Source organism: Theileria orientalis, chromosome 2 (assembly GCF_000740895.1).
Source record: "Theileria orientalis strain Shintoku DNA, chromosome 2, complete genome".
In the NCBI taxonomy this organism is placed as follows: domain Eukaryota; phylum Apicomplexa; class Aconoidasida; order Piroplasmida; family Theileriidae; genus Theileria; species Theileria orientalis.
The window spans coordinates 2,078,794-2,102,668 of record NC_025261.1 but is presented as its reverse complement, the minus strand read 5'-3'; the positions used below and the strand labels follow the sequence as shown (position 1 = coordinate 2,102,668).

The following is a 23,875-nucleotide window of genomic DNA, read 5'->3' as shown; positions in this document are numbered from 1 at the left end:
TGTGTATTTATATTGAGCCGTATGTTACAGAGTTAAGGGACCACTGTGTTGTAGTAGATGCGATATTTGGGATCAGCTTCCGTGCTCCTGCTCGCGAACCCTTCCTTGGTCTCATTGAGGTTCGTTTTACCCTTCCTGAGGCTCTTTAGTATCTAACTAAGACTGGCATGCCTATAATTTCTCTGGATGTTCCTTCCGGGTGGGACGTCGACTTAGGTATCTTCCTGCTCCTCACCTTTCTTTAGGTCCTTCTTCTGATATTTGCTTGCGTCCCTTCGCTCTCATATCCCTTGGCGTTCCTAAGATGTGTGCTTCTGAGTTTTGTGGAGTCCACTTTCTTTGCGGCAGGTTTATTCCCAGGTCTGCTCTTCTCCGGTTTTCCATTAACTTGCCTTCCTTTTCCTCTTCTGACCAGTTTGTGGACATTTCTTCACACTGTATTCTCAGTCTTCTTTAGTCTACTTGTCCTTGTGCTTATTTTTTTGTTCTCTCTCCTTTCTGTCCTCCTTGTTCTTCAGCATGATCAATATTCTGAAGAATAGTTCAAACAGGTCGTAGTAGAGCAGGATTGCGTGCATCATGTAATCTTCGTCTCCGTCGCTGAAGTCCTCCAGTATTCTCTGTGTATCAATAACAATGTACCTGTAATTTTATTTGTTAATTTTTTATTCGTTATTTACTCATATCTGGTCGGCATTAATGCACAAATAGCCCTTGGCATAGGTGCTAATCGGCATCAATGTGTTCTTAATTTACTAACTATTCATACAAGTATCTAACTATACGTTTAATATCTAACTATTCATACAAGTATCTAACTATGTGTTTAGTATCTAACTATTCATACAAGTATCTAACTATTCATACAAGTATCTAACTATATGTGTTTAGTATCTACTTTTATTTCCATGATAGGATAATTCTGGGTTAACTCTTACCCTATGAAGATCACCACTCCCAACGACAGGATCACTCCGTGCGCCATCTCCGAGGCCACGAACATGTTCGCGAAGCTTGCCAGGGCCACGTACACCGCTATTGAGGCCAGCGTCGACGTGACGTACATTGTCAGGCGACTGCTCATGTACAGCGCCGCCAGCGAGAATGACGTGAAGATTCCCACTGTCGCCATCAGCGCCGTGTTCACCAGCTCTGCACATCTTTTTCTTTTAACCTCCTTACCTGGCTTCAACGCCACCACTTGCGCTATGAAGTTTTTGTGTATGATTCCTATGGTCATTGGGAATACTGTGAGTGCTGCCATCCTCTTCAGGTTAAGCTCCTAAAGGTCGTTTTTCACGTGTATGCTTACGTCTTTGTTGTATTTCGTGAACGCGATGTACACGAGTGACAGTATCAGCAGCAGTGACGCTACGAGTGGGTTGATGTGCCTCCAAGGTCCATTGATTGCCACTGTTAGGAACGTGACCAGTCCTGTGTATGCCAGCGTGTTGTAGACCTTGGTCATGTGGTATTTTTGCGCTTCTGTGATTGGCGCCGTGTTAAAGATGGTATCGAATTTAAAGGCTGAGCCTCTTGAGCAAAATCTTGCGAAGGTATCCATTTGTTTATACTGGCTTGCCCCCATGCTTCTTTCCGATCTATTTTTTGGTTGGGTTTGTTTACTTGTTATGTATATTGATTTTTTATTATATTATGGTCATTTTTATTTTGATGTGTATATTATATTCATAAAAACGACACTTGCGATTGACACAATGGGCACTTTGCTTTTGCTGCGTTTCTGAACCACCTAATTAATTCATCAGATCACTTTTATTTTATTTTGACTTATACATGTATTATTTTATTTTTACATCCATTTTATTTTTTTATACTTTTTTTTTATCATATTTACAGATCTTTATTGTTTTTTATATCAATTTTTAGACTACCTAGCTACTTGTATCTATAATTCTACGTCGTCGCATCTATTGCTGTATTTCTTGCTACTTCAATACATAAATACTTCCATACATAACCACTTGAATCAATATCTACTTCCATACATATCTGTAACCGGTTGTAGTTGTCAGTGTACCTACTGGTATCAACAACTACTTCCATACATAGCAACTCTCATACATAACTACTTAGATACACAACTACTAGTTGGCATTCTTACTTGAAGAGGCACTCCTTGTGGAACTTGTACTTGCAGACCTTGCACGCCTTCGTCGGGATCGACTGGAACTGCGCGTGGACTATCGAGTAGCAGATCGGGCACTCGTCGATCCCCTGGTAGTACTTCACCACGTTGTTGTACCACAGCAGCAGCCCCTGCGCTATTCCGCTCCTGTTCGCCTCCGAGTGCGAGTACATGACCCACTTGTGGTTCTTCTTGCTGTCGTTTGACATGAATGTCAGAGGCTCCAGCGGGAACGCCGAGGGCACCTTGATTGTGATTTTAGCGTTGATCTCGTTTTTCACGAAGAGCTTCGCCGTCACCTCCTTCTTCGTCACGTCGTGGTACACTGTGAGGTCGTTCGTCATGTTCTTCAGCGACTCCAGTTCGTGCTTGATCAGCTTCTGCGTCACTTCGTGCTTCGTGAACTTCTTAATGTTTTTCTTAACGTACGAGTTTTTGCAGTTGTTCCACATTTCCGAGACCTGCGTCGGGAATATTTTAGCTGCCTTGTAGTAGAGCATCTTAACCGTTTCGCAGAACTCCTCGTCCTTGATCAGCATTTTCTCCAGGCACTGTATCAGCAGTCGCAGGAATATGTCTAGCGGGCTGTTTCTGCAGTATTCTCTTTCAAAGTACTCCTCTGCGTACAGGTCTCCCAGTCCGAACTCTGCTGCGTATACGTGCGACATGTCCTCGTACTCTCCCGTCTCCTGCAGCGCCTCTCCCAGGTTTTCCTGGAATGCCTCGTTGATGTACTCTCCCAGGTCGTGCGGCTTTTCCGTCAGCAGCTTAACCAGTGCGTTTGCGCAGTTCAGATTTCCCAGCGCCTTGTACTTCGCGTGCATGTTGAAGACCGTCAGCCACGCCATCAGGCACCTTTCTATCTCCTGCAGGTTGCTCGTCTCCAGGTTTTCGTGCGTGGTCATGATTCTCCTCGTCAGGTACGGCCCTATGATAAGCGAGAAGTAGAGCTTCATGAGGTCGTATCCGTTCCTCACGTCCTCCATGTTCACTGAGCTCCCCGGGCTCCCCTCCTCGACTTCCGAGGCCTCTTCTTCTGACAATCCTGCCTTCTCCTCCTCGGACTCCCCTGGCGACTCAAACTCGGAATCTCCTTCCTTTGACTCACTGTCTCCCTTTTCTTCTGCCTCTTCTTCCTTCGCGTCCTCATCTCTGTTCGAGTAGTTGTTGAATGTGTACAGCAGCCTGTATGCGTCCACTTTACATCCGCTCAGGTCTTCGAAGAAGTCGCCCTTCGGGAAGCTGCTTATCATGACCACGTACTCTCTGTTCGGGAAGTTGCAGAAGACTCCCGACTCCGAGATCTTCGGGTATAGGGGTCTGCACTCCCACAGCTGCGCCACGTACCTGTTCACGTAGTGCGAGGGCGGCTGCATCTGGTGTATGTGCTGCAGCAGCGAACACACTGCATCAGAGAACTCTGCCACTGACTCTCCGTCGTCCAGGTCCTGGCACCCCTGGCCATACTTAATGCACAGTGGAAGCCAGTATGCTACTGTAGCTGCTTCCTTCTCGTTTCTTACCGCCAGGCTTTCCAGGTTCCGCGTCACCTCGCTCTCTTCTCCGCTCTGGTGCTCAAATGCTCGCTCCAGCTCCAGCTCAGTGCCCAGTCTAAGGGTCGACCCTAGCCCCTGTTCTAGTGTGTACTTGATAACAGCAGTGAAGAGCTTCGTCGAAACACCGTGAACACCGAGGCTACTATACAGATGTTTAAGGCACTGAGAATTAAGAGTATTGCTATCATTTTTAATTTCTGCGGTGATTTCTTCCGGGAACAGTGATATGAACCTATATATTGACAGGTACGCCCATGAACTCTCTAATTTCGAGTCTAATTTGATTCTGAAGAATAGTTTGAGTGTGTTTGCTACTGTTCTTCTTAGTTCCTCCTTTTCTGCCTTTGTTGAACTTTCCTCTTCGGCTGTTTGATCTGACTTATCTTCTCTCTGGCCTTTATGGGGTGAGGGATCTTGATTTTCTCCTCCTTTTGCCCCTTTGGTAAACAATTTCGCTAACTTCTCGCCTTCTATTTTTTGTGTACTTCTTGCTGCATTATAATTTGCTATCAGTTGTGTGGATAGCGTCATACTGTTTAAAAATGTGTAACAGTCACACCTCTCCGGTTCGCTCGTTTCCGATTTGTTCTGAATGTTGGACATCAGCAGCTTAAATATGTTTATTTCCAGCCTCACTATGTCCTCCGACGCGTCTTCCGCTTCGTAAATTGCCGCCAGGAAGTGTGGCGACGCCAAATTCCTGTCAAACCATGTTTTAACGAACGAGACCAGCTCTGCTGTCTTAGGCAGGCTCATTCGCACTGCCTTGTAGAAGTACTTGAATATTTTCACGCTGTTCTCCAGCTTTTTCACTGTTTTGTATCTCTCTTCCATGAAATGGCTCACCATGTTTTCCAGGAACCTTCTCGACACCTCCGTGTCGTCCAGCCTGTACTTCGTCGTGATCGTTATGAAATCTGCGTGCGCTGTCGCGCAGTGCTCGAGTCCTGATCCCACCAGTGCCTTCACGAACATGTCCAGAAATCTATCTGCGTCAATGCTGCTGCCGTTTCCCTTTGTTTCCTCCGACTTCATGTACACGTTCACCACCAGGTAATAGCATCTTTTGTGGAGAGTTTTCGGCTTCACTGATTTAATCAGCCTTATTGTTCTGTTAAGCACCTCCACCACAAAGTCCGCCTCGAACAGCGATCCCAGCAGCGATCCCAGGTCCTTCGCCGTGCTCTCAAACTCCGTGTGGGCCGTTGTCGGCAACGAATCCAGTCTCGCCAAACGCTCTTCGCTCATCAAACTGTCTCCGTTAACGGTGCTCGTGTCTTTTCTGTTTTCCAAGGTGCTGTTTGTGTGTGCGGCGTTGACTCTGTCCGAAGTGCTGATACGGGCGTTAACGCTACCGTTGCTGGCGCAGCCAACGCCTGCCTTCCTGGTGCTTGCGAACTCCTCCAGTACGTACTTCGTGAACCTCACGTAGTCGCAGTGTCTTGTTCTCAGGAAGAGCCACAGGTATGACGTCAGGACGCTCTCAGCCAGCGTTTTGTCGTATTCCCCTTCGAACTCCACGTGCTTGTTCTCGTACAGCTGGTACGTGATCAGCATCGTCTCGTAGGCTCGCCTGTTTTCCCTCGTCAGCTGCCTGTGGTCCACCTGGCCCAGCAGTTTGTGGAATAGGTCCAGGCTTATGTGCCTTTCTGCGAAGCCGACAAGTTCATTTGAGTACCTCGGGCCCGTGCAGCCGTTCAGGAACTCGTTGACCAGGAAGCTCGTGCACGTGTCCTCCAGGTCGAACTGCCTTGTCAGCACCTGCTCGGCCACCTTTTCGTCGTGCTCCATCTCCACTGCTGCGTAGAAGAGAAGCAGCCGCCCGTCCAGCTCCTCCGCTTCCCTCCAGTCCCCCAGGGGTGACCCTTTCAGGCTCTTGTAGACTTGCAGGAGCAGCTTGTAGTCGTCCATGAAGTCCGACTGCGGGTGGGAGTTGAAGAGCAGCAGCGGTATGCTGTGCGGCAGCGTCAGCGAGTTCTTCTTCAGCAGCTGCACAAGCTGCTCTATGTCCAGCGTCAGGTCCGCCTGGTGGCTCAGGTGCTGCTCCAGGCAGTGCGGCAGCTTCTGCGTCACCTTCTTCATCAGCTCCTCGTAGGCCTTCTCCAGACCCGGACACGCTCTGGTCACCTCAGGCGCGTGCTTCGCCAGCAGGCTGTCCAGGATCGAGGCCACCAGCACCGTGCTCTCCTCTGCGTACGAGAGCAGCCTCTCCATCGTAGCCTCGAAGGTTGCGTCCCCCAGCAGACTCGACTCTGTCACGTACTCCGTCATCACTGCCGGGTAGTTCCACAGGAAGTCTCGCGAGTTTTCCTTCACCGGCGCCAGCTTCTCCAGCGGCAGCGTGATGAGCCCCGGCGACTTCTTCTTCGAGAGCAGCAGCAGCTTGTAGAAGCAGCAGAGCATTCTCGTGCCCAGCGTCCTGAACGAGACCAGGTCGAATGCGTAGGCGTTCCTTCGCAGCGACAGCACCTCCTTCGTCATAAGGTCTGCCAGGAAGCTCAGCATGTCCTCGAAGCTCTTCTTGTACTGCTCAAAGTACTCAGGGTCTATGTACATGTACAGAGACGGGAAGAGCGTGTACAGGTCCACCTTGTTCCCGTACTCGCCGTTGAAGTTTTTGAGCAGCGACACCACCAGGTCGTGGTAGTTCGGCAGGTACTTCCTCAGTGCACTGCTGTTTTCTCGCGTGCACGCGCATATCAGCCTCACGTTGTGGTATATCAGCGCCGGCTCCGTCTCCGCCTTCAGGCTCTCCACTGCGTGCTCGATGAGCTGCTCCAGCAATCCTTGGCTCTCCTTCGGCAACACCTTCACCATCTCCACCAGCATCAGCACGCACGACAGTCTCTTCTTGAATGACATCTTCGATATGCTCGTCACTCGCGTTACGAAGTGCTCTTGTGCCAGACGATCCAGGTCAAAGGACACCTCCTCTCTGTGCACTCTTGCGTACACGAACAGGTTCATCAGCGAGTGCAGGACTGAGCAGAAGAGTCTGTTGTGCATGTCTGCTATGCTTGCGCTGCTCTGACTCGACTTTCCGAACGTGTCCAGCCAGTCCTTTCCGTAGCTGTCCAGGTCCTTGTTAACGAACTTAATGTAGTCTTCTGCCATCTGCGTGAAGTAGAAGTTGAGTATTTTAAGTCTCTTTAGTTCAAATTCTTCTTTCGACATTGTTGTTGTGAACAGGTTCCTGAACGCCTCCACGTACACTTCCGCGATTTCTCTGCTTTCGTCGTGCATTGCCACCCACCAGTGCGTTATAAATGACTCCAGGTACTGCTGCAGCTTCCTTTTCAGCTTACTCGACACTTTGCAGAGCAGGTTTCCGAACTCCATTCTTATTTTTTTAACTGGCTCGACCACTGCTGACTTCTTGAAGAGGTGTATTATGTCAACTATGTACTCCTCCAGCACGCTCTCGGGCGTCACTTCCGCCAGTTCGTTGAACATTTCCAGCGCCTTCAGCTTCGTCACGCTATCTTTCTTCGTCAGCTTGTTCAGCAGTGCCAGGATGTCCGCTTGTGACTCCGACGTGTCCGAAATCCCCTCTTCTTGGCTTCTACTTCCTCTCGTCGTTGTGGACGACTCTGATTTACTTGACTGATTCGTTTCTGTGCGCGATGTGCTGTTGAATGATGCGAAAATCTGATGCAACCCTGTCGGTCTCGAATCAGAAGTCTGAAAGTTCGAGAAATCTGCCGCTCTCACCTTTTTTTCTTCTGTTTTTGCGTTTTTTTTACCCATTTTGATTACTTCTACTACTTTAGGGTTTTTATTTTCAAATTCATCTACGATTTCGCATCTGCGATATTCTCATGTGAGAAGGCCTTTGGAAGACACGATATAATGCTCAATTTGTGTGATTACTGTGAATATAAGCATATGCGAGTAAATAACGGTAATATTACAAATTTTATTCTTCCAATACTGATTTTTTCTCTCCTCGTCACCTCATACTCCCACCAGATCATCCATTACTTTTATTATTTGACTTCTCTTTTCGTGTTTTTAATTTTATCTAATTTGATCTAATACATATATTTGTTCTATTTTTATCTATTTTTGAGATTTAAATGTAACTGGTTTTTGGATACGGCTTCCTTCTCAGACGTACATATCATGTATCATGTTTTTTTATCACATTGATTCACAGCATCTCTGCGTCTTACACATAGCCTGTTACGAGTTCAGGTGGTTAATAATTTTTGATGTGTAGGGCTTCCGTCAACTTTCGACAAACTACAGGCGGCTCATTGGGGATGCAGTGTGTCCTCCATCCCCTCAACATTTGTGTGTGATTTTAGCTTCCACCTAGTACTGGTGACAATAAATCTTCGTGTTCCGACGTCTTTAGTCGGAGATAACATTTGCTTACCCTTTCTACTCCTAATCTCTCGTGGCTCTTTGCGCATTTGTAGACTCGTGATAGTGGTAATTAAAAACATTTATGATTGTAATCTCTATCTTTATTTTAAGGGGGGCGGCTTACAATAAATCTTTACACGTATGTTCCCGTGGTGTTAATCACAATGTCTGCGCTGGTCGTTCTTTGCATCGACCTCAGGCTTCTTGAGTATTCGAGCGTTCCTTCCTTGGAGGGCTGATTGTAGAGGAGTGACATTGGTACTCCCAGGACGAAGACTCCTGCGATCGTGTTTCCCAGCCAGGTCGGTATGAAGTTGTGCACGTACACGTCCACGAAGGTTATTCCTGATCTTGACAGCAGCGCTGCGTTCAGGATGTAGAAGTTTGCTATGATGTGTTCCAGTCCTGCTACTGCGAATGCTCCGATGTGCCCCAGGATGTTCAGGCATGCGCCCCCGGAGTCGTACGAGCAGTAGAACATCCACACTGCCAGGCACACCAGCGAGTTGCAGCCCACTGCTGAGAGCATCACTCTCCAGAAGGGCAGGCTGGTCTTCGCTCTTGCGAGTGAGACCATGTACTCTGCTCCTGCTCCCGTGTCCTTCATGAAGTGTCCCGTTCCTCCTGTCAGCACCAGCGCTGCCAGACTTGTTCCCACGAAGTTTCCTGCTATTGACACCATCAGCTTCAGCACGTACGTGAGTGCGTTGATTTTCTTGTTGAACAGTGCGAATGTGAAGCACATTGTGTTGCCCGTGTAGAGGTCTGAGCCCGTGAAGAGGATGCTCATGAGCGCCACTGGGAAAACGATAGCGAATGCTGTCTTCGCCGTTGCGTTACTCGTATTGGGTACGTAGTACAGTGAGGCGATAACTGAGGCTGCGTATCCTCCTAGGCCCACCATCCATCCTCCTAGGATTGCCTTGATCAACAGGGTCACTGTGCTTCCGTTCGCCTTATTCCCGGCTTCCATCGCGATACGTTCATAGGTATCTTTTGCCGATGATATTTGCCGGTAGTAGTCCGACATATTGTATGATGTGTATGATCGACGTCTAGTGATTAGCCCCGTTTTGTATTTAACTTTGGTAAATGATATGTCTGATCAGATTTTGAGTTTATTTTATTTTTTTAATTTTACGTTTTTGGACAAGTAAATGTGGTATAAAAAATGAAGAAAATATGGTATAAAGTGGATATGTGGAGACGCGTCACAGATCGATCCACTGAGTTGGAACTTTTTGTAGGAGCAGGGCTGATATCAGAGATAATCAGCTCTAAGTGTCGTTTCAAGGTTGATTTAAGCTGTTTGGTACAGGCTCAGGCTCAGATGTGAATTTTGGTAGGAAAATCTTAGCCCTATTTTATTCCCTGGTAGTGTGCGATATCACTTATCCCCGTGCAAGTCTTATGTACGAGGTTTATGTTGTAGAAGATGATATGGTATTAAAGTAGTAATATTGCCTCTTCCAAAGCCGCTGTTACTAAAGAAAATAAAGGTCAAACAAGAGTACTGTTGAATTCTTTTGATGATGGGATGTTGTATGCCTTTATAGTGAGACTACGGTTACTTAACAAAATATAACCGCAAATAAATTACATATGTGTGATTTGCTTACTGTTTATTCTATTGGTTTATTTGTGTATGAATGTATTTGAATGATTCTGTTAGCCTCACAACGTCTTACACATTACGCTTATTAATATTTATTTAATTAACTTTTTCAATTTTTTTGTATTGATATGTTGTATAACTATTTATAGCACCTATTTTTTCAATTTTTTCTTTCTACTTTTTATTGTATCATATATTCGTGATCATGTTTAACGATTTGCACTTAAAGGTACAATTTTGTTATATATTAACATTATTACTGTTTAGATTCTTAAATTGGCTCATGATGGAGAGCTTCCTGGGGAATGTGTATTGAAGGGGACCGAAATGTTAAACGAACACTTGATTAAAGAACATAAGGGCCCGTACAGTGACATCGTTAACCTGCTCTATGGCTTTAACAGGGACATTTTCGATGATTTCAAGGATGATTTGGACCCTGACTATGATAAACTGATAAACTCGATGGATTCAAAGCTGAAATTGAAGCCGTACGTTAGTATATACGACAACTCAAGGCTACAAGTGGACAAGAAGAGCAGACGCTCCACGAAAAGGAAGCTCTACATTGAGAATTTTAGTGATGGAGACTCGGCTATTTCTAACATTCCCCTCTCAAATCCGGCCAGGAGGTTTTTGATTAGGGCTAGAAAAGAGTTCAGGTACCCAAGATTGAGATCATTTAATCGCAAATTTAAAAAACATAAAAAATTTGGATCTGGTACACATTTGAGCAGGTCTTCCACCAAGGAAAGTGTTACCCAGCCCGAGCCTAAGGAAGTAAAGAGTCTGTATCCCAATCAGAAGAAGACTTTCCTTGGGCCTTTCAAGGCTGTTGCCAAGATTCAGCCTGAAAAAACAGCAGAAACACAAAAACTTGACAGACCCGAGAAAGCAGTACCGACTCAGAAGTTTGAGAGGCCTGAGAAACCCAGAGTAGAACGTGCTGTTGAAAGAACAATAGACAAAGCTGCCGAAAGGGCCGTTGAAAGGGGCCCTGATAAGGCTGCTGAAAGGCCCGGGGCCAAGTCCCGAAATTGGAGCAGCTACGTGGTCGAGGAAAAGAAGCCCTCGTTTAGGTCAGGACTCGAGTACCTCAACACGCGCATCGAAGAGGGCAACGCGAAGCCCATCCCCGACCTCGACACCACGAGGCCCAGTGTGCCGAGCTACGGGTTTTTGGGTGCAAAGCCTCACGTGGGCCTCCCGAGCAACACCGGCGGCATTCCGAGGTACAACCTGGGCGACTACGGCAACTACAGGCCCTACCAGAAGGGCAACGCGCGAAGCGACGTCCCCAACCTCGACCCGAAGTACCTCCCTCTGGTCACCGGCGACGTGACGCCCGAGATCATCAACATGGTGCTCGACATGAAGGTCTCCGAGTGCCAGAAGATAACCAGGGACGATATTGTGGGCCTTGACGACGTGAAGAAGGTGATAATTGACAAGATCGTCAATCCCATCCTCATGCCGAGTCTGCACATAGGCCTCTTCAAGGCCCCCAAGGGCATTCTCCTCTTCGGCCCGCCCGGTACCGGCAAGACCACGATCGCCAAGTGGATCGCCAACGTCTCCAACGCCACCTTCTTCGAGATTTCTCCTAGCTCCATCACGAGCAAGTTTTACGGTGAGTCCGAGTCAATCACCAAGACTCTCTTCAAGGTCGCCCTCGCCGACTCTCCCTCGCTCATTTTCATTGACGAGGTCGACGCCATTCTTGGGAAGAGGAAGGCCAACGAGGACGACTCCAGCGTCAGGATGAAGAATCAGCTTCTTCAGATGATGGACGGCATTAACTCCGGCAGTCTTTCGCGCGACAGGGACACTGGCGAGGAGAGGGTCGTCATCGTCGTCGGCGCGACCAACCGCCCTCACATGCTCGACTCCGCCGCTCTCCGCAGGTTCACCAAGAGGATCCTCATTCCTCCGCCCGACCACGCGACTCGCGTCAAGTTCATCGTCGACATTCTGAACAAGCGCTCGAGCACCAGCTGCTGCCTTTCTCAGGCCGACCTTGAGAGGGTCGCCTCCGCCACTGAGGGGTGGACTGGCTGCGACCTTCTCACTCTCTGCTACAAGGCTGCCGAGTACTCCTACGACGACACTGTTGCTCTCTTCGGCGGCATTGAGAACATTCAGAGTTTCAAGGACTTTCGCGGCGTCGAGATGAAGGACATTGAGCGCGCTCTTCAGTGCACCCGGCCCTCCACTGACGAAAGTGTTGACTTTTTCATCGAGTGGAGTGCCAAACACGGCTCTGTCTAGTCGTGCGACGCTGCTTTATTGTATTACTATACATGCCTGCCTCTATCTTTATTTTGCCACTTCGTAATATTTAATATTCTGGCCCCTGTGCCCATAGAATGTACTATTATGCTAATATGCTGGTAAATAACATATTAATATTTTACAAAATTCTTTTGCTAGCGTCGGCTTTTAATATCACTAGATTCTTTTCTAGTTTTTAGAATCTAAAAATTTTTCCGCCGACTTTTCAAATATTTTTTTCAGCAGTGTGTGCTTTTCCGTTGGCTTTTTTTCTTGCTTCACGCCACTCGCACCCTCTTGCCCTTGCCTATTTGTCGGTGACTGTTGCGGCGATAGCGGTTTATTAGACGGTGACTGTTGCGGCGATAGCGGTTTATTAGACGGTGACTGTTGCGGCGATAGCGGCTTAAGGGTGGCCCCGGTCGGACTTGCCGGCTTATGGGTTTCCTCGATGTCTTCCTGCAGGAAGTCGTCCTCCAGGATCTCCACCACTTCGTCTCTCTTAGAGCTGTGCACCGGCGTTGCGTCGTAGACTGCCTCTGAGGTGTCCGCGTTGCCTTCCTCCTCCGGGCTTGTGGGCGATTCTGATGTCGGCCAGCTCTCCTCCTCAACCAAATTTTCCTCCTTGTTGAACGACTCCGCGTCGTCCACGTGCTTTATGGTGCCCTCGTCGAATTCTGAATCGTCGTCGTCCTCGTCCTCCGACTCATACTGGTCATTCCTGCCTGTTTCCTGGGTCTCGGTTTCTTCTTCCGATTCGTACTCTGAGCTCTCTTCCTCCTCCTCCTCCTCATCGGAGTCCATCTCGGTCGAGTCGCTATCTTCCTCAGTTTCTGAGCTCTGAGCGCTCAATTCTAGTCTTCGGGGGGTCGTTTGCTGTTCACCTGGTGACGCGCTTACTACCTTTTGAATTTGTGCAAACTCACTGTCGCTGTCCTCCAACTCTTCGTTTTTAGCTAAATTATTATCTTCTAATACTGTATCAAACTTATCGCTTTGTTCCTTTTCTTTCTTTTCTGACTGCTCGCTTGAGACCATTTGGTACGCGTCCACTGAGGATGGGAACTTACCGGTCAGCTTCGGCGCCACTTTCAGGTTCGACTTGATCGAGTTGATTTCCGAGTTCAGGCTTTGGAAGGTCTCCTCGATGCTCGAGTACTTCGAGTAGCTCAGGTTGTGCACGAACGTCTCCGGGTGCGTGTCGTTGAATATTCTAACGAGGTTCTGTGACGTTCTTGCGAGCACCTTCGTCACCAGCTCCGCGTCCGTGAAGCGCGCGTTCAGTGCCTTCTTCAGCTTCGAGAGGTCGTCGTTCAGGTCGTTGACTGTGTAGTGGCTGTTCATTATCGTTGCCACGATTGCTGCTTCTCTTCTCTCCACGTAGTTAGCTATTTGCACTGTCATCAGCGCCTTGTTCTTGTTCTCCAGCTTCCTTATCAGGTCCTCCAGTGTCTCCGACAACTCATTCAGCTGCCCTCGGTACTCATCGGGCGTCCCGAACGCGTTCGTCTCGAAGTTGTTCAGACTCGCGAACTTTGCTGAGATTACCAGGTTCAGCAGCGTCTTCGCGTCCACTGGCAGCTTCGGCGCCACCTTCGCTCTCACGTGCCTCAGGAACTGCAGCAGGCTCTCCTTCATCACGTTGCTGTTTTCTCCCAGGAACACTGAGGCCAGCACTTCGTTCAGGTCGTCCACTTTGAATGCGTTCCTCGCGTTGAAAATCTGCGCCAGCCTCTTCAGGTACTCGCCCAGCATTCGCCCGTTGAGCTGCGTGTGCGCCATCGCGTAGTTAAGCGTGTCGTGGTACACCAGCGACTTCAGCTGGTCCAGCTTTTCGTAGAAGATTGCGCTCAGGTTCGCGTTGAGTGTGAAGTCGTCGTAACCGAAGTGCGCCAGCTTCCTGAAGTCGCTCTTGTCCGACGAGAGCAGCTTCACGAAGAACTCCGTCAGGTTCAGCCCCTCGCTCTCCGTGTACTCGTTGTCTCTGTAGGGGTGAGTCGACAGTATTGGGTGCGGCAGCGAGAGGTACTTTCTGTTTGTGAAGACTTCGAATGCGTCCAGCATCTCATTCTTGTGGTTCGGGTCCTTCTCGCCCGTGTCAAACAGGTCCAGGTAGTTAACGAAGAGTCCCTGCTCCACCAGCGTCTCCGGCGTGAATATGCGATCGTCGATGCACTTCACGAAGCCTGAGCAGTCTCTGAACACGAATTGCACTATTGGCGCCTTCCACAGCTCTCTCCTCTCCGCGTCGCCCTCGAGGTCCTCCGCTTTCCTCGCGAGGTCGCTAAAATTCTTCGTTTCGTAGGAGCGCGTCAGCAGTCGCGTCCCTCTGCTTCTAAACATCTCCATGAACTCCTTTTCCTCCTCGTCTCCCTGCTCCTCCTCCCCCAGTACTGCGTTTTCCGTCTCCTTCTTCGTCAGCTGCATCATTGCGTTCACTGAGGAGTGTATTCCTGACATCAGCGAGTACTTGACGTTGCAGAACACCAGGTTTGACGCTGCGAATGCGAACAACAGCATCTTTTCTCTGTTTTTTTCCGAGTGTTCCAGTCCTTCGAAGTCCAGGAATACGTACGCGTTTTTTTCCTGGTACAGCGCCACGTACGCCCACACTGATCCCGTCGTCATCATGTTGTTCGGGTCTATGTACGACTCCGACATGTTGAAGCTCACGTTGTCCTTTCCCACCAGCAGACTCGCCAGGAAGCTTTTTCCTGACTTTGGGTCTCCCACGAAACTCACCGTCACCACGTTCAGGTCTCCCACCTGCTTCTGCAGTATTCTCAGCGAGTTTTTATCCAGCTTGCACGTCAGCTTCCCCTCTTCGTTCTCTGTGAAGGTCATCAGCCTCACTGCTCTCGGCGTAACAATTTTCGAGAACCCCTTAAATGGCGCTATCAGTCTCGGCATTGAGTACACGTCGAACGGCACTTCGAATAGCCCCTTTCCTCTTCCTTCTGGCACCACTGTATCTCTATCTGAGTCGTCCCCGTCTCCTTCTGCTGGTGTGTGATCTAGTGAGTAGTTATTCGTCTGCGTGTTTCCCTGCTTATTATTGTTCACTGTGCTTCCTCTGAATGTCGACTCTCCTCCCATGTGCCCTTTCGGCCTTCCTTGGCTCGTCAGGAAGCTGTTTTCTGGCAGGTACAGTTGACTCTTCACGTTTGGCTTGTAGTAGTTTACTACGTCCAGTGCGTTTGCGAACTTCGATCCTGGCCACACTGGTCCAAATGACACTGTCTCCGGCTGGTATGCGTGCTTGTCGCTCCTCACCACCATTTCGGCTACGAAATTATAAATTCTTGCTTACCCAATCGCTCCGTGCGTTGTAACTAAACTATTTACTTACACATATGACTATTTATCATTATTTCAGTACCTGGGTTTGTTTCCAGTTGATATAACTCTTGAAATTGTGTATTATTCATGTTATAAGACCGATTTTTAAGATATGTTAATGCATGTTTAAGTGTAGCCGCTAGTGCTTTTAGTTTTAAAGATCCAACTTTATATTATTTCCGAGACTTACACAAGAATATGCTTATAAAATTACCAAAGTATTTTTGCGTATTAACCACTTGTACACTTCAATTTAAAATTTAACGAATTCTTAAACGTTTCTTGTTTACATTTTATTTCTACTTGCTTCAGAATTAATTTTCCGATTAATTATTTACTTTTTAGACTACACATTAACTCTTTAAATTGAAACTAATTAGTTTCAACGATATGTACTATTTTTAAATGAACTCTATATAAAATGATTACTGTGTGTCTAATTAAAAAATTAATTAACTTGTTCTACTGTTAAAACCCTGAAATTTCATATATGTTTGTGTGATCTTCAGGATCATTATGTATTTTTGTGTATATTTTTGCCTCACATATTACAGATCAACTACTTAAATGTGAATATGTATTTGTATTTAAATTATAGGAAGGTTTAATCTTTCTATTTTTTAATTAAATATAAATGTTTGTTGTACAGTTTGGTCTTCTGAATACTACGTATTCTCCTGTGGGACAGAAACAGTGGCATACTCTTTCCTCCGGCACTAAATTGACTATTTTTACTCTTCTCGCGTCTAGGCAGGGGCACTCGTTGATCACCTTATGTACTATCATTGTCCTCTGGCACCTAGGTGTGTGTGTACTATAACATATATTGTACAAGGTCATTTTTTCAGCTGTTAACAGAAATTTTTTCTAATTTTATGGAGACTCCTAAATATGGTATACCACTTAAACGCATGTGGACACACAAAATATACAATAATGAGATAAGGCGCGTAATACAGACTCATAGATTTTATGATATTATAGACGGTATGTGACAGTGGAGATGGTACTAATTGACTTCTGTTATACCGTATGAACACGAACAGACGTCACAATCGAAAGTGCTGATTCCGAGTGCCTCAGCCTCTGGTGGTACAATTACAATTTGACCGCAGCGGCACTGGATGCAGACCATGTTTCCATAGACTTCGCAGTCGTCCCTGGATATGTTCGAGTAGAACCTGGGAGTTTGGATATCCGAGTCGTGGAGATTGCATTGATTTCTAGTGTCTGGTGCACCTTTTTTGTGTTTACAATGACTCTCATTGTGTCTGTGTTTATTTGCGAAAACATGAACCGACTCCTGTTGAGTAATGTCGCCTTTACTGTCTGAAATTAAAGCGTAGTCTGGACGTTTATCAGTGCTTTCGTCAGAATCAGGAACTTCAGGGGGTGATGAACCGTTAATGAATTGACTGAAGCACTCGTGGGAATTTTTACCTGCTAATATTACATTGAAGTAGTAATCCAGGGTCCTGTATGCGTCCAGAATGGATTCGAAGCCGACATCTGATCCATCGTTCTTATCAGGATGTGCAACTCTAGCCTAACGCTTAAAACTGCTCTTTACCATTTGGAAATCAATCTTAGGTTCGTTAGATAGAGTGAGAGTTTTAACGGCGTTGCTGAGGTGCTCGATCATTGCGCTCCGCATTATTTTACACTGTTGCTTCTTCCTTTTCAAAGTCAGCGTCTTGTTTTGCTGATGTTTTAACTTTGCTGGAAGGCGCAGAAGCGGCAATTCCTGTTTTAGATCCGCTTACAGGCACAATGTGTGAGCTGGCTATAACTCCTTGAACTGTGCGCTTCAGTTTGGTCAACTCTTCAATTTTTTTATCCACTTCCTTTACCAATTCAGCATCTTCAGATAGTGCTCCAGCCTCATACAGTGTCTTTAGAGTAAGATCCAGGTTGTCATTGCAAGTCTCACTTAAAGAGGAGCACGAATGTTTAGTTGCCGGAACGATGATATGATTTCTAATCAAACCACATTTATCAGTGTCATCACATTTCCTGACTTTTCTAAGCATTGACTGGCAACCGTCCATACAAGCTTGACAAACTGTTGATTTTACATCATTATAATCTTTAATTAAATGATCAATATCAAAATCGGGGGTAACAGTCCTAAGTGATCCCTCGTTGACAGTTGAAGGTGGGTGTACTACAACCATTTTTATTTATATGTGTTTATTAATTTATAACAAAGCTGCGAAAAACTCAAAAATTAAATATACAAACTCAGAATCCTAATACAAATACAAATAATAGTAGTTAGATCTACAATCAACTATTACAATATAATCTAATAAGACAACAAAGGTTAATCTGACAATATTAGTAATATGACAGTATGTAATCTGAAGAGGACAGGTAAATTCCCACAATATATGTCATATACTTGCGACAATGAGGTCTGGATGACACTCAGCAGAGTATGAGACGCGCATGCACCACAAAATATATTCAAAATAACGGCCTTATTGGTGACTTATGTATACGAGCAATCAGGTCTTTCATCACGAGTCACTTGTTTGATATAAAATATACTTGTTCTGATGTTTGAGTGTTAGTGTGGTCAACCAAACACAATAATAAAACCACCCATTATAATGACTAGGCCTTCCTAACTCCAGCTGCACATCAAAAACCACATATCCATTAACTTTTTACATATTATGTTTAAATTCGTGATCTAAATTTACAATCCATTTAATTATTACAATAATGTTTACACTAAAAGACACGCACACACTTTATAATGGAAGGTCACACATATTTATATAAAATTGTATAAACTTACTTTACACATATCAATTCTACATTTACTAATTGTATTGTTAACATTCCATGTACTTATACTATAATTTTTACTTATTTTAACTACTAATTCTGTTATATTTTTTGTATCTTTTGTTTTTGTGTTTATTTATTTTGTTGGTAGCAGCCTTCTGTTTATTTATATTTTCAGATTGCTTCTTATTTATTTTGTTGAATTTAAAGAATTTTAAATTTTTGATTTTTCTATTATATTTCATTATTCTTTGCACACTATAGTTGTGTTATGCCATAATTCATAATTAAGAATTTGTTATATTTTATAATTCGGTGTAATTAATAAAATATATAATAGATTTGTAACAACACAATTACTATTGTAATCACTTAATTTTAGTTCAAGTATTCAAAACCTTGATTTTACTCGTAATTTATATCCAAAACTTTATCATTTTCAAATTATACTAGTTTGTTTATTTCGTCATCTTCCTTTTTTCTTCTGATTTATGGAAAGAAAGGAAGGTGATTGGATATGTCCCGATAGCTCGTTAGTTTTATGAATGTTATATACTTACCGTCGTATTTGATCATTTTCACTGGAATATTTGTAGGTGTGGAAACATAAACTTTTCGAAACGCACCAAGTGTAATATCTGTGGAACACTTAGGCCACGAGGTACGTAAAGTGTGCCCCAAACAACTTAAATTTTAGAACAGCCTTCTAAAGCACCTGGCACCCAGAAACAAGGGGATTGGACCTGCAATAAGTAAGTGTTTTGTGTTTAATAGATGTTAAGGTGTGGCAACTTAAACTGGGCCCGAAGAACTCACTGTAACATCTGTAACACTGTAAAATCGACTCAGGAACCCGTAAGCTTTTACACATTTGTCTTTATTTGAGATTATAACTTAATAACTGGTTGATAGGAGGATAGATTGGGTAGAGGAGGTGGTTACTTTGATTTGGATGATCCTAGAGACAGAAAAGAACACCATTCTGACGACGAAGAGTACGATGAATTCGGCAGGAAGAAGAAGAAGGGGACAAAGGCCACTTGATAATAACTAAATTGCATACACGTTTTGTTTATCGATATACTAATAGCATAAATCGTTGATTGCGAGTGTATAATTAATCTAGAGGAAGTGTTAACACTAAAAAAGCTGCAAAGATGGGAATTAAGGGATTGATTCCGTTCTTGAACGAGAAGGTGCCGGGGAGCATGACAGAGATGTCACTGGAAAGCTTATCCGGAGAAAGTATCGCCGTGGACGCAAGCACAGCACTGTACCAGTTCACCATCGCTATCAGGGACTCGAGCTACTTCAGCTCCCTGGTTAACGCAAGCGGCGAGTCGACGAGCCACCTCTACGGCATGATGAGTCGCTGCTCAAAGCTCCTGGAGTGCGGAATAAAGCCGGTCTTCGTGTTCGACTCGAAGCCTCCAGAGCTTAAGCTGAAGACGCTGGAAAAGAGACGCCAGAGGAGGGAGGAGGCCAGCACTAGCCTGAAGCAAGCCATCGCCGAGGGCGACAAGGAGAGCATAAAGAAGCTGATGGGCCGCACGGTGAAGGTGACCAAGGAGATGAACGACTCGGCGAAAAAGCTCCTGCGCCTCATGGGCGTGCCGGTGATCGAGGCGCCGGAGGAAGCCGAGGCGCAGTGCGCGTACTTGGTGCGCAACAGCCTGTGCAGATTCGTCGCCTCCGAGGACACCGACACCCTGGCCTTCGGGGGAGGCTACCTCCTCAGGAACGTGACGGCGAGCAGCAACAAGAAGATAGTCAAGGTCGACCTGCAGAAGGCCTTGAAAGGGCTCGACCTCACCTTTGAGCAGTTCGTGGACTTCTGCATACTCTGCGGCTGCGACTACTGCGACACGCTGGAGGGAGTGGGACCGAAGACCGCGTACACGCTCGTTAAGAGGCACGCGAGTCTCGAGGAGATAGTCAGCACGAAGGGCGGGAACTACGACGACTTCAGGGAGGCGAAGGAGTACTTTATGGCCCCCAAAGTCAACGACTTTGACCAGGCCAGCGTCAAGATGGGCACGCTGGACCCAGAGGCCCTGACTGACTTCCTGGTGAATGAAAATAACTTTGCGAAGGAGCGAGTCGACAAGTTTGTGGAAAAGCTGTTGAAATTTAGAGGCAAAAAGGTTCAGACGTCGTTGTTGTCGTTCTTGACGGCGCAGCCGGCCAAGACGCAGCTGAAGGACAGTGGTAAGCGTCCGAGAGCCTCCAAGGGCAGTTCTTCGCTTAAGAAGTCAAAGACTGAGTTCGGCTCCAGAGCTAGTGTGAGCTCGAGCGCACGTGCGTTTAGTAAGAAAGATGAGGAAGACGCAAATGTCGCTGACGATAAATACAATCAGCCAGACGAGAGAGTTGGAAATGAAGAAGATGAAGACGACGACTTTTTAAAATTGTCGTTTGATAATGATAATAATGAAGAGGAAAGTAGCAACGTAGACGATCAGAGCGTCTCAAAATCGAAGGAAGTGACAGAAGTAGCCGAAGAAGATGAAAGTGTACAGGTTGTAAAATCTGAGGAGAGTGAAGCGCCTGAAAAAAAGGATTACAAGGGGACTTATGGGTCCAACAACTTTCAGATGCCCGCTGAGGAGGATGTTAAACTGGAATTGAAGCTTGGAAGTAATAAGAGAGTGTTGTTCGACGATGAGGACGATGAGTTGACCACGGCCACTAGTGAAAACATGAATTGCGGTACGTTTGCAAAGGTTATAGCGATCTTTAGAAGCTGATAGTGTAAAGGAGCAGGAAGAAAAGAAAGGTAATTCTGCACACTGTTGTTGATAGAATCTCGAGTCATCTCGGTAGTTACATTTTGTGTATTTACATCCGCATATGTGTGTATGTGCTTTAACGTGTGTCCACGCGTGTCTATGTGTGTTTACAAGTATGTGCATGTACCTGTGTGTGAACGTGTATAAAGATAAGTGCATATATATATATATCCATATACATGTGCGTAAATATGTATTAGTTTTCTATTTGCTCTTTTTAACTCCAATTTTAACTGAATGTTCTTAGGCCTTCGTAACCTGTTCGATGTGCTCTTACCGTATCCTAAGCCGGCCAAGAGGAGTAAAACCTGAACTTCTTTTCACGTATCGGCTGAGTGATTCTATTTATACTAAGGCTGGTGGGTTCAACTTTGCTGATTCTGGCCGCATTGACTGCAAAGACGACCCCAAATTCTTTACTGGTCACGCACACTCAAGCGGACAAGCTTCTTATCCAGGAACTTTTACTGATTTTACTCCTTTCTCTCGTACGAGGTTTTTGACCAGCTTTCTTCATAACTCTCACACCAGTCGCATTTTCGCCAGATTTATTGCCAGTGCACCCAGGACTGGCGCCGAGTGCTCTGACGATGCTGATCCAACCTTGAAGAAAGTGCACAAGGTCGAGGGCGTCGTCATCCCCGAGGACCTTGTCAAATTCATCGTTGTGGAGGAATTTGTGCCTCTGGTCACTTTTCACAACATCTTTTCCGGCGACCCGTCCGACCTCGACGGCTCCCACGACTCCGTCTTTGAGTCTAACATCTTTGAGAGGAACAGACTTCTGCACGCCGAGCGCGCCGCTTTGTTCCGGGACTCTGAGGGTGTCGACGAGGCCAAGAGGCTTAGGTTAAAGAGGCTCACGACCCTGAGCTTCTCCCACGGCATCTCCTGGGACACCCTCGACAACCTCTACTTCGACTTCTTCAGGGCCAGGGCTGAGGCTCTCGGCCTTTGGGAGGAGAGAAAGCTCGACTTGGTTCAGTTTGCCAGGGAGGTTGCTCTCCGCAGAATAAGCTCAAGTGACACCCTCAGTCAGTTCCGCTCTTCCGGCCGGCTCCTCAGGCTCTTCACTCAGCAGTACTACCGGCGCTGGCTCATCTGCTACATGCGCCCCTTTTCCTCCGGGATGCTCGTCAAGTACTTGAAGGCCCACGTCACTTTCGCTCTTCTAAACAGGGAGTGTCAGGAGCTGCGCGGCCGTGGACTCGAGTCTCGCTTCGCCGAGTCCCCTACCAACCCCTACTTTAAGAACCTTCAACTATAAAATAATGCTGACACTCGAACTAAATACTATGTACATTGCTACTTTGAATAACATCGGGCTGAATGTGTGCACTTATTACTGTAAGCATTAGGCTAAATACTCTGGAACGCATTAAAGACAATACGAACAGGAATGTTTTTAAATAAGTGTATTATGCATGAATAAAAAAATAAAAAAATTATAAACCTCGTTCTATTACGTACTCAATCTTATTAATTGTCTTCTTATCATAATATCTTTAATAACTGTTCTTCAGAGATGGTACTATCTGACGTCTGTTACTACGTACGAACATGAACAGTCGTCACAATCGTATGTGGTTATTCCGAGTGCCGCTGCCTCTGGCGGGACTGTTACTACTTGCCCGCAGCGACACGGGATGTATACCACGTTTCCAAAGACCTCGCAGTCGTCCCTGGATATGTTCGAGTAGAACCTGGGAGAGTGTGTATCCACGTGGTGGAATTTGCATATTTTGCCTAGCTCGTTTCCTTTTCTGTGTTTGCGGTGGTTCCCAGTGTGGCTGAGTTTGTTTGATGTTACATCTACCATCTCATGTTGATGCATACAGTCACAGTCACCGTCACCATCTGGTGTTAAATCATGCTCTTTGCTTTGTGATTTGTGTTCTTTATCCGTAGTCTCGTGGGTTGTTGCAGCCTTGGTAGATTGTAAGAAACACTCATGGCTATTTTTACCAGCTAATGTTACATTGAAATAGTAATCCAGAGTCCTGTATGCTTCCAATATTGACTCAAAGCCGACGTCGGTTCCATCGTTCTTATCTGGGTGTGCTTCCCTTGCCAACATCGTAAACCTCCTCTTTACCTTATGATAATCGATCTTTCTTTCGTTAGATAGGCCTAGAGTCTTGGCTGCATTGCTCAGTTGTTCGATCATTGAGTTGCGCATCTAGTTACACAGTTGCTTCTTCATCCTCTAGTTCTTCGTCCTTGGCCTCCTTTTTGGCCTTTTCTGATGGTTTTGGTGTCTCTTTCCTTGCTTCTATTGCTTTGTGGCTGCCTGCATTGGCACTTGAACTTACAGTTAATACATTATGTTTTAGTGAGTTTAAAGCCTTAATTTTCTTATCTATTTGGGCTGTGAGATCCACATCGGATGTCAATGCTCCGGCATTATATAATGCATTTAATGTATCATCTAATTTCTCCCTGCAGTGTTTACTAAACACATCACATGTTCCTTCAACGATTGGTTTTGCTATGTTATTTTCTGCCCAATTGCAGGCTTTAGAGTCCGCTCCGCAGTTCTTATACTTTGCCTGTTCAACCGTACAGGCGGCCATTGTGAATTTACAAAATTCGTATTTCATGTCTCCGTATTCATTATTTATACGATCCATATCCACGTCGGCGCCCTTTAAAGTGGAAGCTCTAATGGCAACGTCAGAATTAGTAGTAGAACTAGTGTTAGGAGAATGTACTAAAACCATTTTTGTTTATAAGTGTTTATTATTTTATAACAATGCTGCAATATAATCAAAAATTAAATATAAAAAAACAGAATCCTAATATAAATACAAATAGTAGTAGTTAGGTCTACTAACAACTATTACAATATAATCTAATAAGACAAAAAACGTTAATCGGACAATATTAGTAATATGACAGTTTGTATTCTGAATAGGACGAGTTAATTCCCACAATATATGTCATATACTCACAATAAATCGGTCTGGGTGACACGCAGCTGAGTATGAGGCGCGCA

At 45.7% G+C, this 23,875-nt stretch overlaps 9 protein-coding genes across 9 annotated transcripts; 3 read left to right on the top strand and 6 right to left on the bottom strand.

Moving 5' to 3' along the window:
* Positions 1 to 32: 32 nt before the first annotated feature.
* TOT_020000945 (conserved hypothetical protein) lies at positions 33 to 426 on the bottom strand (the record flags this gene model as incomplete). Its single annotated transcript, XM_009692697.1, is given in 3 exon segments — positions 33 to 152; positions 158 to 230; positions 236 to 426. Coding segments are annotated over 3 exon segments (384 nt in total).
* A 32-nt stretch (positions 427 to 458) lies between these two features.
* TOT_020000944 (uncharacterized protein) lies at positions 459 to 1,564 on the bottom strand (the record flags this gene model as incomplete). The annotated part of the gene is made up of 3 exons (XM_009692696.1): positions 459 to 642; positions 939 to 1,282; positions 1,313 to 1,564. The coding sequence occupies 3 exons, from the start codon at positions 1,562 to 1,564 to the stop codon at positions 459 to 461; spliced, it is 780 nt and encodes a 259-aa protein (XP_009690991.1).
* Positions 1,565 to 1,689: 125 nt separating this feature from the next.
* Positions 1,690 to 7,452, bottom strand: TOT_020000943 (uncharacterized protein; the record flags this gene model as incomplete). Its single annotated transcript, XM_009692695.1, has 2 exons — positions 1,690 to 1,753; positions 2,126 to 7,452. 2 exons carry the CDS (start codon positions 7,450 to 7,452, stop codon positions 1,690 to 1,692), a joined length of 5,391 nt encoding a protein of 1,796 aa, XP_009690990.1.
* Positions 7,453 to 8,008: 556 nt separating this feature from the next.
* Positions 8,009 to 9,103, bottom strand: TOT_020000942 (formate/nitrate transporter; the record flags this gene model as incomplete). The annotated part of the gene is made up of 2 exons (XM_009692694.1): positions 8,009 to 8,110; positions 8,213 to 9,103. The coding sequence occupies 2 exons, from the start codon at positions 9,101 to 9,103 to the stop codon at positions 8,009 to 8,011; spliced, it is 993 nt and encodes a 330-aa protein (XP_009690989.1).
* Positions 9,104 to 9,893: 790 nt separating this feature from the next.
* On the top strand, positions 9,894 to 11,956 carry TOT_020000941 (26S protease subunit; the record flags this gene model as incomplete). Its single annotated transcript, XM_009692693.1, has 3 exons — positions 9,894 to 9,917; positions 9,956 to 11,247; positions 11,308 to 11,956. 3 exons carry the CDS (start codon positions 9,894 to 9,896, stop codon positions 11,954 to 11,956), a joined length of 1,965 nt encoding a protein of 654 aa, XP_009690988.1.
* A 26-nt stretch (positions 11,957 to 11,982) lies between these two features.
* On the bottom strand, positions 11,983 to 17,472 carry TOT_020000940 (conserved hypothetical protein; the record flags this gene model as incomplete). The annotated part of the gene is given in 8 exon segments (XM_009692692.1): positions 11,983 to 12,067; positions 12,183 to 14,294; positions 14,418 to 15,243; positions 15,339 to 15,464; positions 15,946 to 16,165; positions 16,317 to 16,844; positions 16,869 to 16,944; positions 16,961 to 17,472. The coding sequence occupies 8 exon segments, from the start codon at positions 17,470 to 17,472 to the stop codon at positions 11,983 to 11,985; spliced, it is 4,485 nt and encodes a 1,494-aa protein (XP_009690987.1).
* Positions 17,473 to 18,582: 1,110 nt separating this feature from the next.
* On the top strand, positions 18,583 to 19,135 carry TOT_020000939 (Ran binding protein; the record flags this gene model as incomplete). The annotated part of the gene is made up of 5 exons (XM_009692691.1): positions 18,583 to 18,623; positions 18,688 to 18,752; positions 18,789 to 18,843; positions 18,874 to 18,946; positions 19,004 to 19,135. 5 exons carry the CDS (start codon positions 18,583 to 18,585, stop codon positions 19,133 to 19,135), a joined length of 366 nt encoding a protein of 121 aa, XP_009690986.1.
* A 113-nt stretch (positions 19,136 to 19,248) lies between these two features.
* Positions 19,249 to 22,147, top strand: TOT_020000938 (5'-3' exonuclease; the record flags this gene model as incomplete). Its single annotated transcript, XM_009692690.1, has 3 exons — positions 19,249 to 20,574; positions 20,686 to 20,814; positions 21,128 to 22,147. 3 exons carry the CDS (start codon positions 19,249 to 19,251, stop codon positions 22,145 to 22,147), a joined length of 2,475 nt encoding a protein of 824 aa, XP_009690985.1.
* Positions 22,148 to 22,411: 264 nt separating this feature from the next.
* On the bottom strand, positions 22,412 to 23,600 carry TOT_020000937 (uncharacterized protein; the record flags this gene model as incomplete). The annotated part of the gene is given in 2 exon segments (XM_009692689.1): positions 22,412 to 23,059; positions 23,070 to 23,600. The coding sequence occupies 2 exon segments, from the start codon at positions 23,598 to 23,600 to the stop codon at positions 22,412 to 22,414; spliced, it is 1,179 nt and encodes a 392-aa protein (XP_009690984.1).
* Positions 23,601 to 23,875: the final 275 nt, after the last annotated feature.